The 15264-nt window shown below is 45.2% G+C and overlaps 1 protein-coding gene across 1 annotated transcript in view; it reads right to left on the bottom strand.

The window, feature by feature from the left end:
• Positions 1–14750, bottom strand: part of FBXW4 (F-box and WD repeat domain containing 4) — a 62251-nt gene extending 47501 nt beyond the window's left edge. Inside the window, 4 exon segments of the mRNA XM_082052726.1 lie at positions 649–834; positions 3545–3640; positions 14389–14579; positions 14582–14750. Coding sequence (XP_081908852.1) covers positions 649–834; positions 3545–3640; positions 14389–14579; positions 14582–14722 — 614 coding nt within the window. The 5' untranslated portion in view covers positions 14723–14750.
• Positions 14751–15264: the final 514 nt, after the last annotated feature.

Here is a 15264-nt window from a genome sequence, read left to right as displayed (position 1 = left end):
GGGACAGTCTCAAGGTATCCAGGGCTGACAGCCACGCTTGTATCTCCCAGTTCTGTGCTTAAGTGCTGTATATATTAATAGCTAAAACTTTATAAATAACAGTTCTGCTATTTGCTGTATTGAAAAAAGCCAGTCAAATGCAAAACTGATTGGAGAAGTATGTGTGTGCTGGAATATCTGGCAGTCTTTTTGCCTCTCCACAATTATATCAGTAGGTCTGATAAACACAGACTTGTCTCTATAAAGTTTTATTCATCACTGCGGTCCCAGTTAACTAGAAGTTCTGAATATCAGCACACAGTCTGTCTAGCCTGACTGTAACAGGGAAATAAATGAAAACTGCACATCAGCCTGGATGTGTGATCAGTCAGTCCTGATTCAACAATCCTGTGGACAGCTGCACAAGTTCTAAAGAGAAAAGGATATTTTATAAGTTCCACAGCATGGGATTCAGCTCCACCACTGCTGCAGTAGAAGCCTTTTCAGGACAGAATCAAATCATAAGAGATGAAGCAGCAGCAGTTGAACACAGTTAAGCATGAGGATGCTGTGTAGCAAGATCAACGCTGTGGCTCTGGGCTGAAGTTACACAAAACCTTTTCAACTTCACTGCCACACTCCTTGGGCTCCTTCATTCATCCAACTTACCCCCCTCCACTGACGATGTGGGAGTTGACAAGAACAAAGCGACATACGTCCTCCTGGTGGCCAGAGAAGATAGCCTGAGGATGACGCTGCAAACCTGTACCATCTGGACAGAGCCGGTAGGCCTGGATGTTCTCTGCTTGAGACAGGTAGAGATACTCGCCATCCAGCTCCATCCAGGGCATCAAACTGGAAACAGACAGTGGGTTGGGGAGGTGCAGGAGTGGGGAGAAGAAAACAAAAAGCCTCACATACAAAAACGAAAAAAAAGATTGCACATGTAGACATATCAATAAAATCAAATGTCCAGTCAAGAAAACTCTGAAATTCAAGCTGCTGGTCACATGCAAAGGCAGGGCTTAATATAGTAGCACAGCCATGAAGTGAAGCTTCTCTAGCAACAGAGAGAGCAGATCACATTGCTGGCATTTTTCTAATCGAAAGCTGAAGAAAAGGAAGCATGGAATATCTGAAAGAGAATATGGCCAAGAGTCTAGTGAGTTTAGATAGGAAATACTTAAGGCTCCCTGACCCCTCTTCATGAGCCCTTTTAAAGAAACTAAGACTATCAGGCATTTGCAAGCTATGTCAAGCATTTCTAACAGAGCCTTAAATATGAAGCTCTTGGTGCAAACAGTCCGTTTTGATCCTGCACATTACTTGCTGATCCCCAGCAGAGATCACAAAGCTGCCACGGTTTCACATGCATCTGAGCAGGGGAGCAGGTCACACCAAATAACACAGGTCTTCTTACAAAGTCCTCCACCTCCCGCTTTCTCTGTGTGTTAACGTGTAAAGCAGCAGGATAAGCCTGATGCTATCCAAGAACTTTGTTCTCATAATGTAGAGAAGATATTTTTCTTCATGAAGAACTCTTCCACTGCTGAGCCAAAAGCAATTGCAGAGCAATCTCTTGTTTTCTGCTGCCCATCTTTCAGAAGAGCCCATACACCTGATCTGCCCATTGCTATCTATGCAACAGTGGTGGTTTCCCACAGACAGGTGCCAGGCCCAAGAGCACTGGACTGCTAAAGGAGTTCTTCCAAAGTATTCTGAACACTGAAACTACAAGTGGAAAATATACTTCACTTCCTGGGAGACTGAGAAGGAGACACTCAAGCAATGTCGAAATCAAGTCTGTCATCACAAGAAGTTTATTTATTCTTGAAACAAAACCAAAATACAGAACTGGCTACAATGCATACTTGAGCAGAGAAGTCTTAGCTCAAGATCTTACCTTTGTGTAGCCACCAAAGAATTAGCAAATAGGCCTTCTGGATATGACAAGGCCAGATACAAAGAGATACAGGGCTCATGTCCTATGGGGCATGGATGTGTCAAATTGTCTCCACTCCACAGTCTTTGCCAAGTGCACCAATACCCATGCAAACATTAAGCAAAACCAGAGGCTTTCTAAAGAGCAGCCTTTCCATTTTCAAACTATTCAGGAACAAACTGTTTTGAAAGCAGAGTGACTTCTCATAAAAACCTGTCTCCCTCTTTTTTGCAGATTGTTCATCCTCAAGGGTCATGATTTTCTGTGCCAGCAGAGCTATTAGACACAGCCACACCTCATAACATCACAACAAGGGACCAGGAACAAGCAAGAGGCCAAACTGTTTATTAGATAGAAGGTTCTTGCTTGCCTGCATTCACCTCCAGTAACAGGCTTTTTGTCACAGAGACAAAGCATTTGAGCATAGGTTATAATGTTCATTTGGGACTTGCTCATATGCATGGAAAAAATAAGAGGCATATTTGTAGCAGCAGCTTTGGTTTTAGGTGGGCTTTGATTTCCCCTTCCTTCCTCCACTCCTACGCAGCCCTCTAAAAGCAAGTGAATATCCAGCTTACCTGACTACAGCCAGTCTCTGTGGCTCTCCTCCTACTGCAGATGAGCTTTTTACCTTTTTCTATGGCTTTTTCATAAGGAAAAATGACAAATTTGAAGCAGGATAAATGAAAATTAGAGGATGCAGTTTGGATGGTGGCCTCATTAAATCAGTCCTTGCCTTTTCACTTGGGAAGCTGGTTTAGTAATGATCTCTAACATCCACAGAACCCATCTTCACAGATGGTCGCAAGCACTTCAAAGGCAGGTATACAACCTGCACCAAAACCACTCTGCTCATTACAGCTGCTCCCAGGACTTTAGACAAGCAGTGGCACATTATCCATCGCTTCAATCTACACAGCACAGAAAGGCATGAAAGCTCAGTAGCATGTCCCTGTTCTTCAGCAACTAACAAACCATAGTCTTTCTAATTTTTCCTTCTGTCTGATGATATGAAGGCTGAAAAAGTAGATGTACTGTTCAGACAAGAGACTTACGCTTTGCTTTGAAAGCTGAGTACACCTTTGCAAGCAATAGTTTAACAGCTTCCTCTCATTAATGTCAAATATACTTTTTTATTTTTGAGACGGAGAGATGCATAAGGTAGGAGATTGAAGCAGCATAAGGTAGAAGAATGGTAATTAGCATTTCAGATTTGTACATCCAAATCAGGGGCCAGGATAAAGCATGGGAGGCAAACAAGTCCACACCTGGGACCAACATATGCTCATTGTGAGGACAGAGAATTGCTAATGGTATACAGCAACAGACAGGAACCTAATAGTTTCAAGTCTGTGGTAAAGACTGCTAAATCCAACTGGAACTTCACAGATCAGATCAATGACAAATTCAAGCTCTTACTAAGAAAGGAACTCTCAACTCTCAGAGAGGATACCTAGGGCAAGACAGCAACTCCAGTTACCCCACATCCAGCTAGCCAGCAACATCACTTGTAAGACCCTGTGGATCACGAGCAGGAAACACCTCATTTCAGTGTACAGATGCAAACCCAAGGCCCCGCAGCAGCTGACACAGAACAAAGTAGAAGAGAAAGGAGCCACTTGCTTGCATTTCCATTTCAGGACTGTCTCCCTCCGGCAGCGTCCGTGCCTCCAGTTCTGAGATACTTTCACCCTCTCCTTCACTGGAATGCCAGCCGCTCTGCAGGCAGAGGAAGAGAGATGAGATTAGCAACCAGGACTGATGTTATACAGACGACAAATACACTCAAGCTGGTCACAGGTACATTCTCACTCTGGCTCCACAAATGATGGAGTGGCAAACATTGATGGTGCCCATGCCACATGAGAGCAAGCACGCTTATAAGAGTTGACAAGAAAGGAACACTGAATAGAGTGGGTGCTTATCAGCACAGAAAGCCATCCTTGATGATCACTGGGTCTACAAGCCTTAAATCTGATCAAGACCTGATTTAGCATACTGAGCACAACACAGGTTCAGACAAAATGTAATCAAAACAAGATGGTACAGAAAGTAACTATTATACCAGAACAACCAGAGAAAGAGGACAACACTCTTCCAATAGAGACTAAAGAAGGCCAGTTAAGATAAGGACACCACCATACAAGAACAGTCGTAGGAAACAGTAGTCAGGAAAATACTGAAACTAGAAGCCAGAATAGTGTGTCTACCCAGAAGACCAGTAAAGAAACTGTTCCAGACCTCCGCCTGCTTGACAATCACATAACCAGATACAATAATTAGAAATCAAGATATGTTCCAACTAAAAATAAAATTATTTAATCTGTATAACCACCCAATGCACACATGCTCCAACAGAGACTATATTTTGCAGCAGCTCACCAAAAGATAGAGAATTCCACCACATTGCTGGAAAATTCTCTGCTTAAGGTCAGACAATGTTACTAAAAGAGAGACTGTAGTCCATAAGCAGTTGCTGGGATATAAATCAAAGTTATTGGGATGAGCTGAGACAAGCCAAGATCAACACAGCTCAAGAGGTGACAAAAGGTAGGTACCACAGAGACCTGGAACCAAGGTCTCTTTTGAGTCTACATGATCATATCCAGTTCAAGCAGCTGTTCAACATCTGTTATGCTTTCATGATCCAGGTTTGATTGAAGAGGGTTGGGGGAAGGCAGCTTTAGCTCCCTTCTTTCTCATATCATACACTTAATTATTCAATATCCTTAGTAGAGCCGCTTAGATAGAAAATATCAGAAAAGTAGAAACAAGAAGAAACTCTCGAAGGTATCCTTTGTAACTGGGGATTGTGAACTGCTTACTAGGTTACAAGAGTTTTCCCCCCTTTAATGCATTTCTCAACAATGTTCCCAGATGCATAGAATGAAGGGAAGATCCTTGAGAGATGGGGACTAGTGTCCTTTCAGGACCGGTTCCCTCCTCCCATCCCTACTGTGCCCCCAAACCACTTTTGGAAAGTGGGATTTTTGGGTACTCCATCATTTTTAAAACATCTCCTGTGGTTGTTCATGGGTGTAGAAATCTCTTACCTGGCCCTGGGGCCTGGCCAGATTCTCATTTTCCCAGCCATCCTTCCACAGCCTCAGGCTCCTTTTCTTCTGCTCACCGTCCCCTCCCCTTTTCTGTGCTTTCCGGCACTTAGTCACCATCATAATTTGACTGCATTCCTGGATATGTGATCCATTTGAAACAAAAACAGAAACCACACACAGAAAAGCTTTTCATCCCCTATAAAGCTTTGCAACTATAAGTTTCTGATCAGCAGAGCTACACCAAATAAAACTGAATTTAGGAAGCTACAAGCTCTATTTCTTCCTAACCCTTAAAAAACCAAAACAAAATAACAAACACACCACAACAAAACCACATAACTATAGAGTTAGCCTAAGCTGCAAGAAGAGGAATTCCATTTTTAAAGAGAGCACTTGCAGGAGCTCATGCAGCCAGATAGTGTCTGAGATGAGGAATGTACAGCACTGAAAAGTCAGGTCCAGCAGCCTTCTCATTGCTTATTACTCTCCCAGACAGAGTTCAGGCTCTCCGCCTACATCCAATTCCATTCATTACTCCAAAACACTTCTTCGCCCCACACTCAATCCTCAGTTAAGTTCTCCCCATGTACAGATTTTAAGTCACCAGCCTGCACAGTGATGGAAAATGCACTCACGCCACAACCCCCTCCCAGCGCGTACTGGCCCAACCAGACATCCTGCGCTCAGTGCACAAACTCTACTAAGACTAGATGTAATTTCCAAGGCCCTGAAAAAGGTGAATCCACGGTCAAAAAAGCAGCCTCATTCTTACACTGCTGGTCACTTTTCCAGTTGGGAGAGAGGCCTTGGTCCTCCTGCAGCTGAAAGAGGAATTTCAGAAGAGAGCCACACATTGGCTTGCCTCAGAGTACCCATTCACTATCGCAGTTACTCCTGCAACAGACACCTCATTCTTCCACACAAATCAACGGTTCCTGTCTGGAAGGGGCAAGGGCTGGCAGGGGGGGAAAGACCACATGGCTGGGGTCCGGCAGGGTTTTGGCAAGTTTGGTTTTTGTCTTTTTGTTTTACTGTTATTAGGTATATTATTCATCCAGCCCACCTCTTCCATGTAGCAATTCTGGATCCAGCTAATTGAAACATGTCTTAGAAACATCCACCTTTTCTTTCGCAGACATTTATTCAAAAGAGATGCAAGAAAGTGGACAGAACATATGGAGGCCATAAGAAAGGGTAGGTAGAAACTGGACAGATACATCCCTCCCATTTGCCAGTATCACGGCAGCAGAGACTAAATTGCAATGATTTTCAAGTGTTGGTCAGAGACATTTGATCCCCTATACGAGAAGAGAAGTTAAATCAAGCCCAGTGATGGAATCAAGTGCCAAGATGCAATTTGATTTGCCTCTTCAACAGCAACCCCCAGGGCAACTCGCACAATACATAAAAAAGTGATGAGCATCACTGCAGTGCATGAGAGCAGTTCTCAAATCTTAGAAAGTTAAAAAGGGCATCACTGTATTAATAATTTGATACAAAAAGATCCTTTTCTCCCCTACAAAGATCATTTTGCTTCAATCATGATCAACACACTTTCTATACATGCAAATCTTATAGATGACCTAGGACAATCAACAGACATCACACATCTATATTGAGTGGTTGACTTAACCAAGTGTCTCCCCTTCTACAACTGGTCTGAATATCCAAAGATTCAGGAGACTAACTCACCTTATGAAGACAAATGCTATATAAAATGCTGTGGAGGGACCACTATCCATCAGCCAATTAATACCTTGACCTTTCTTAGTATGCAATCCAGCAAAATACTAAGCCACATGCTTAAAATTCAGTACATGCTTAAGTACTCTGTAAAACCAAAATCTTGGTATTCACATTCTCAGAGAAGCCACCCAACAGTGAACTTCAAGACTGCTGAAGGCTGACTCACTGAGGAAGGACTGATATTTTTAACATGACCCTCACAGCCCTGCATCAGAAAGCAACTGAAGTGCAGCCCAGCATCCTGGAAGGATCACAGAAAACACAAGATGAAGGAACCAGTGAACACCAAATATGAAAATGCCATTAAATTCAAGCAAAATGTTCTTAAAATGCATCAGAGTCCATCACTCTACCACCTATGCTAGGGCATCACAATTATCAACAGCTCACAAAGTTACACGATCCAGAACATGCAAGGCTATCTTTGTTATTAGCTAAATTAATCCAAAAAGGATCCCAAGGCACACAGTGTAATAAATGACCTGAGCTAACGCACATTTCCAATTGTATGCAGTCCTGACGGAAGCTCCCTTTACAAAGGCTTTCCTTACACTAAGAGAAGCTGAACACTTCTTACAGCCTGAGAGAGAGTTCCAGGATAAAAACCATCCCAAGCAACCCATTATAAAGGATTTTTCATTTCCCCCTTCCTACCTCACCCCACCCTCCAAAAAAAGTTGAAGTATTTTGTTCAAATTATGGATTTCCTCTCTTTCTTGGCAGAGTTACCAAAAGAAATGTAATATTCCTTCTGGAGCACACTTCCCAGCTGCTGAAGTGAGAGACTGCGACTATCCCCCCGCCAGTACCACTGACCCAGGTGACCTCAGCCACCATGGCAGTTGTTGGCCTGGGCCCCAAAAGAAAACAATGAAAGCAAGAATCAGTCAGCCAGAGACTAAGCACATCTCCTCCTAAAGCTTCACCTCCAACAGTTTTTGCTTTCCCCTCCCCAGCCAAAGTCCTTTGCCACCAGAAATGGTATTTCTGCAACAGCAAGAGCTTCTGTGCTTTACTGAATCCTGGGGAGATTCTTACTGCCCATCTACAGTTTCAGCACATGCCAAAACAATGATACCTGCAACAACATATACCGTGCTGCAGAAGATAACACCAACGTGTTATACTGTCTATTTTCCCAGCTGCATGGGGCATCCTAACCCAATGAAGCCTTTCACATTTTGCTACATGTTAAGTGCTGAAGAGCTCATCTGGAAATGCAAATCTGCAGAAACCTACTGAGACTGAATCTCTTCTGTGGACAAAACCTGCTATCTGCATAAAAGCTATCACCAGCCTGCCTCAGGCCTAACTGGAAGGGTCATAGAGACGAACAAATAGGTCATAGTGGCTAAGCCTCACTTTCAACCTTGGCCCCGTGGCAGGGATGGCTAACACAGGGACCAACTGCACTTATTTGTGTAATCAGGACGCACCTGTTGAGAGGCAGCATCTCAGTGCAGGGCCACCAACAGAGAGCTGAGAAGGAAAAGCTATTTATGTCAGGAGCTCCTGTTGCTGTCCTCAACAAGTCGTCCGGCTTTCAAAATGTCTCTTCCAGGACAAAAATTCCACCTGAATTCTTTTAGCACGACCCTTATTTAGCTTAACGCCAGGTTCAGTCTGTCTTCTACCCTCTCCCCTCTTCCTATTTGACATGGGTTCAAATAACTCTGAGATGGAAGATAGCTCTCCAGGCTGTTCTCTCACTGTTCCTTGCCTCCCTTGGTGCTTTGGCACTATCTCGGTTAGACATTACCAGGCTGTGCAGGTTTACCGCTCCACCTCACAGCTCTCATGAACAATTCACCTGCATGAAGAAGCCAGAGACTCTAATAAAAAGGAGAGTTGCAGGCGAGCTTCTGTACACACAGCGAAGACGCACACCTTCACATGGGCTTCCCAAAAGAGACATCATCGCCAAGACTGAGGCCAGACCCCTCTGCCATCGGATGCCCCCTCCCTTACAAATGATTGCAATGGGACCATGGTTAAAAACTCCAGGCAGGATTTTGCCTCTCTCAAGGACTTAAGCAGACTTTCTGGAGCTAAAAATCTGAGCTGCTTCAAAATTCAGACCCCTAGGAAGATCCGAGAAAACCTGCAGCTGCTCAACAGTTGCCATGCATATTCTGATTTGAAACAGTGGACTGTTAGGGTCTTATTTTGACAGAGTGAAAAAACCCATAGCTTATCTACTTATGAAGGTTACAGGGATAATAGCAACAAGCACAGCACATATTTTTTTAAACCCTGAACTATATAAAGTTATTCTTCCACTCTGAACTTGTGAAGATTTTAAGGGGAGGGTAGGCAGACCTGAAAAATCTCGTACAAGACACTTCACATTCCCAGAACAATAAAGACTTTTGATATTGTGGAGCTGTCCTGGCAGATCTGTCCTGCCCAGAGCTAACAGTTTAAGACAGAATAAGAACAGACCTTACAGAAGTTTCTAAAAACCACTGACTTTTCCAGCACAAAGCAATAGCTGTGTGCCCTCTTCCAGGCTTTTGCCGTTATTGCAATATCCTCCCCAGAGTATTCGCCTCTGCATAATCTGCACCAGTTCATTGCCTACTTCGTTTCTGAGTTAAAGTAATGAAATTTTGATAAAACAAGTTTTAAAAGATGAAGGAAACTGAAGCAGTTTTACAGGCATTCACACTCCCTCCCCCTCCAGAACCAAACGCAGAGGTCTCCTATGATTGCTGCAGTTTGCATTTGGATTTGACTTGCATAGATTGGCCATTTCCTGCTCCTGCAGGTGTATATATTTTTCCAAGATCTGGAGAAAACACAGCTTTTATTAACTTACAGAAATGCTTACACAAGTGCTTAAATACTCAAAGACTATAAATTCATCCCTTAATGAATCTGTTTCTCTGAACCTCAGAATATACCCTGATCCTAATGCGCAAGGCAGAACAGGAGACAGGGAGAGACAAAACATGCAGTGAAACATTTCTATATTTTGACAACAACTATTAATATATTACAAAGAGCAAATCGTCAAGCTATTGAGGCTGTAACTTTTAACTTGCCCTCTGAAATTCCTTCGTAACAGTAAGTTTTGCCCAGCTGCAACTTTATTCCTTTCTTCCATACTTTAAATAAAGAACCACCTTGCAATGAGCTTTTTGCTCCTCCGATTTCTCCAGTCCAAGGTGGTCCAGCAGGCAGGCGCTGGACAAGGGCTTAAAGCACCCTCTGCTATTCCTGGCTCTGACACTGACCTGCTGCTCAGAGGGCAGCTTGGTTGACATCTCTCTGCCTCTGCTTCCCCTCCCAGCCCTTGTTTACCCTGGCTATTTAGGCAGCATGCTCGTCAGGGCAGAGACTGCTCTTGCTGGGCCTGCACAACAGCTGGCAAAACAGACACAGTCTATCAGACACAACTGTAATATCACTATACTCACCAAAAACCCCAAAGCCTTTGTGCTACTTCTCAGCTACAGTCTAGCAGCAGAAAGTGCTCTTAAGCCATAACTTTTCTGTGATATGCTGCCATGTGTTTTTGGAATAAAAATGCTCCATTCACTTTACGTCATGAAGACAGGGCTTGACTCCTGCTTCAGCAGCTCCTATGACTGAATGAAGCAAAAATCTTCAGCACAGGGACTATCTTTTTACCATCCCCATGACAAGGTCTCACTGCAGTACAGGTCTATACATAAAATTAACACAACTATACAGAACAAGTGGCAGCCTGACATAAAGAGACTTGTAGGACACGTGCCAATAACCACATCCATCTAAATCCACTCTATACTTCCATAACAGTGACACAATATTCTTTTAAACATTTACCTACTGCTGATTCAGAGAAGAAACAGCACATTTTTAACACTGAGAATGTGCTTTAAGAACACTTCCAAGTCAGGACCTGCTGTCCCTAATATACAGTAATTCACATTGATTCAAACCTAGTGATTTTTCCACCCCGCCTCTAAGGAATGAAGTGTACAGAAACCTTGCTCAGAGCAAACTTCTTTCTTCTTCTGCAAGTGCACAACTGAACCAACACCCTAAATACTTCACTTACCCCAGCAGCTCCTGATCAGCTGAATCTACCAGAAAGGGCAAATTTGAGAGATTGTCAACGTTGTGAATATGTTTTTCAGCATAACAGCCCGTGTCTGGGATTAAGTCCACATCTTCCTTTGACAACATTAGCAAATCAATTTAACATTGTTTAAGCCTAAGTATGTGGGTAAGATAACCACAGCTAGCAAATTTTAAAGGTAGACAGCATGAGAAGTAGATAATTTTAAAAATTAAATCAAATAGTTTCAGGTATACTACAATTTATCTTTTCCATGCTGCTAATAGCTAGGGTTTTACAACCAGTTTCTTATAAACTTTCTCTCTTCACTATTTCAGCATGAAGACATTTTATAAGCAAGCTGACTGCATAAACAGTTGTTTCACATACAAGCTAAAGCCTGCCCCCTCTGATCTTCTTGTCACAATTATCTGAAGATATACCTAAGAGAAACAACATTTTAAAGAAATGGTGTCATTTTCAAGTTAATCACCGTTTAAAAAAAAATGAGGAAGTGGGGGCAGGAGGAGAAGTTTCACGGCTATCTCACACTCTAGGCTCAAATTTATCTCTATTTACAGAGCATTAACAGATGGCTTATCAAAAGCCATTTAACAGCAGAAATGATCAAACTATTCTAAGATGGTTTTTTGTTTTAAAGAGTAAATACTCCCTAGACTATTTTTTTAACTTATGCCAGCCTCCCAGGGACCATCAGTTTAAGATATAATGTTAGAACCATGCACGTTATTTCATTAAGTACATTAACCATAAACGGTTCCAGCCTTTGCTTTCTCAATTGCAGACAGTATTGCACAAAAAAATCTTAAAAGCAAAAACCAGCGTTCACCTCATGCAGCGTTATCCAGAATGTGCAGCAGAAGCTTCAACTCTTGAGAGAGTCAAAGCCAAGCTTGACAAACTCCTGATTTACTCTGTATCACTAAGAAAGCACAGTCATCAAGAAGGTCCAAGTATGCATCATCTTCAGCACCATTCTATTTACCCAATGATATTTCAGCTTAAATATTTACTCAGCTCAAACTTAACCTTCAGTGAACAACCTGCCAGGTTTCTACTTAGAATTACTATCAGGAAGAAAGGCTGTATGCCCAGCAGCTTACCTCAACTCCCTCTGCATTTTGTATCAGTCAAATAAAATATAACCTCTCTCCGCAAATCCTGCTTCCTCAACTGCAAGAGCAGCAATCTTGGAGATTGCTCTTGATCTTGGAGACGTACATGAGGAACAAGTGGTATGGAAGAGACATGGCTATTGAAAACCCTCAAGCTGCCACAGAGAGTATTGAACTCTTCTTCATCTAAGTACATATTTTACAGCTGTACCACAACTCAACACATGTACTCACATTGGTTCTTCTGGAGAGGTACAGATTCCCAGATCCCCCAGTACTGCAACATGCCCTTGTCTCTCATCAGTTGCCAGAACTGTCAACCATACACTGGAGCAAAACACCTGCAACTGGCCCTAGATGCTGGATCTCCACACAACGAAAACACGTAGCTCTCAGGTATTGTCCATAAGATCTGGCAAGCTATTTCAAAGAACTGAAAATTGTCTGAGCCTTCCGTTAAGTTAAAAATAATGAAAGGATTCATCCTCCAGATATGTCTATACTCCTGCATAACCAGTCTGTAATGTCACTTGGCGTGTTACCCATGATTGAACTTCCTAGGATCAGAGCAGTGCTGACCAATGCTAAAAGCAGCACTCAGTACTAAAGTTGTTTAAAGAAAACTTGAAAATAGGACTCAGCACAAAAACACAGCCTAGAATTACTAAAAAAAACACCCTGTTATAGCAAATCTAACAGCACCAAAATCCCTAGGAAGCCTCAAGCAGCCTTCACTTAAACCCTCTGACCTGGCAAACCTATTCTGTAGCTGTTTATAGACCTGCATTCCTCTGCAGGGGGAAGCGGTAGTCCTTACATACGCTGCACCCGCTCTGCTGTACACCTGATCCCTCCTGCAACTGAAAGAGCATAGTATCACCTTATTCTTAATGAAAAATACAGAACTTCATTTCCTCAGGAGACAAAATCATATATCACAGTAGACAGAGTCCAACGCACAGTCATTCTGCAGTGCTTACTCCTGCTGACTTCCAAGGCAACTGTGCTTAACTTTCAGAGCTCAGGGCCTGGCTGTCATCTCTATTGGCTACAGCCCCCAATCTATGAAGACTGAATGGGTTAAAGTGCTGGCCTGAAAACCCAACATGAGGATTTTCAGCACCAACAAGTTCTGCTCTTGTCTGCAGGAGCCAAAATTGCTTCCCTAAGGTCTGTGCTATTGATGAGATAGTGAGACAGCAAAATAGGCCTCAAAACCTGACATCTCTTTGTTTTATTCATGTTTAGGGAAATAATTCTGAACCACTGGATGACAAAAAAGATCCTGGGTCAGCAGCTAAACAGAAACATAGGAAGGGAATCATAGATCCTAAGATCATAAACTTCCTCTTGGGATACTTGAAGTAGCATGAAAAGGCCATGTTGTATACCAGCTACCTCAGAGTGGCATCTTGTACACTAGCAAATTTGAGGAGACAGGAAAGGCCATCTTTGGGTCCTTACCCAACCACTGTGAAGACCCAAACCCCAAAAGTACTTAGTCTACAAGTGTCACATACCGTAAAGCCAAGAGGGCTCACACCTATTCTTAACCTATGATGTGCTGTTGAACTGGGGAAACAAAACAAACAAACAAAAAAACCAACCACAAACAAACAACACTCTTATCCACAAAACTTCAAAACCCAGAAGCCACAAAGAGTCCAAGAGTCACTTTCTCTGTGACAGCCATACCAGCAAACCGCTCTATAAGTAGGAGAATATAAGAAACACGCTTCTGGGGCACCCTGTCATGAAGGCTCTTGCACCTACTAACGTACCCAAGCCCACACTCCAGCTTTACCCAAGACACCAGCCCAGACTCTCTCCTTGCAGTTTCTTCTCTGAAATGTTGAGACCATGGAAGGGGCCGCTGCTCAGAATGGGGCAGGGAGCATGGAGCACAGGCGCACAGCAGACACCCCGCATGCACATGGCGGCTCTGTCCATTTTCTCGTGCTCCCCCAGCTCGAAGCCCCCAGCCCTATGTGTTTTTCTAGGAGTTCAGGAGTCCCAGCTAATCTGTACTTGGGGCCTCACCATGTGAGAGCCGCTCCCGCCGGGCCTGGCGGTGAGGGGGCCCGGGAAGCCCCCGCCACGCTCACCCGCCTCCTCGCGGGACAAGGAGCGCGTTCCCACAAACCCCAGCCCTCCTGGCAGAGCCGGGGTCCGGTCCCATCGCCCCGGGACCGCCACACGCGATCTCTGCCCTCCCAGGGGCGGCCCCGCTGCGGGCCCGGCGCTACGGCCCTTCCCCTGGCCTCGCCGCCCCTCGTGGCGTAGGCTAAAGACGGCGCAGCCGCGCTTCGAGAATAGCTCCCCCTTCCCTCCGCCCCCTCACGGCACCAGGGAGCCCCCCTTAGCGACTACGCCAGGAGCGCAGAACGCCCCTTAGCAACCAGCTAGGCCGCAGCATCCCCGGCCTTTCCCAGCCGCCGCGGCCGCCTCCCCCCCCCGCCCTTCCGCCGGGAAGGTTGCGCTTACAGGTCGGTGCCGAGCTGGGTGAAGCCGGAGTTGAGGCAACCACGGGCTATGCGCCTCCAGAGGAGATCGCGGCTACTGAGGAAGCGCAGGCGGCGGCAGACCTGGCCCAGGCGGCCCAAGGCCTGCACGTCCAGGTAGGAGCAGATGAGGAGCAGCAGCTCCTCGGGTAAGGCCCAGAGCGGGGAGGGGGGGCAGGAGGTGGGGGGGGAGGCGGCCCGGGATCCCCCCTCCGCCTGGGGGGATCGGGGGCTGCCCTTCCTCCCCATGGAGCAGCAGCTCCTGCCCCTCCTCCCCGGGAGCCGGAGCTGCTGCTGCCCGGGGGAGGCCAAGCCATGGACGGGGGCAGCCGCTCCCCAGTCACATGGGGCAGGAGCCGCTGCTTGTCACTGCCCCCCTCCGGGGGAGGAGGCGGCTGCCGGGGCGGGAGGGGGCACGAGGCCGCCGAACCCACCCTTATTAGCGAATTAATTCATTAACGGGAGCCGCTGGGACTCCCCTCCCTGCAGCCCGGCGCACGGGCCTGTGTTCCTCCAGCTGGGATCAGTAACATCACCTGATGCATGTATTCTTTGATAACGGGAATAATTAATGGTGAGAACGGTGATGCCAGGTAACCAGACCATCTGCTCCACCACCTGGAGCAACCCCAGCTAGGCACTGCGCCCCTGCGAAGGAAGGTGAAGAGCAAGGTGATTAGTGCTCATTAATTATCCTTGAGCAGGGTCAGGAGTGCCTGTCACCCACAAAGTGACAGCAGGGGTCATCTGGTGCTGCACAGCAGTTGTCAACACTCCCAAATTCCTGGGCCACATAAAAGAATGAGTCTTCCCCACCTCAGAGCAGGCCCTGCTACCGTGGATTTAAGGCTGGCTTTTC

The sequence above is a fragment of the Streptopelia decaocto genome (genome assembly GCF_964273445.1).
Source record: "Streptopelia decaocto genome assembly, chromosome: 5".
In the NCBI taxonomy this organism is placed as follows: Eukaryota; Metazoa; Chordata; class Aves; order Columbiformes; family Columbidae; genus Streptopelia; species Streptopelia decaocto.
Note: the sequence above shows the minus strand (reverse complement) of the source record. Positions and strands in the feature narration are given on the sequence as shown.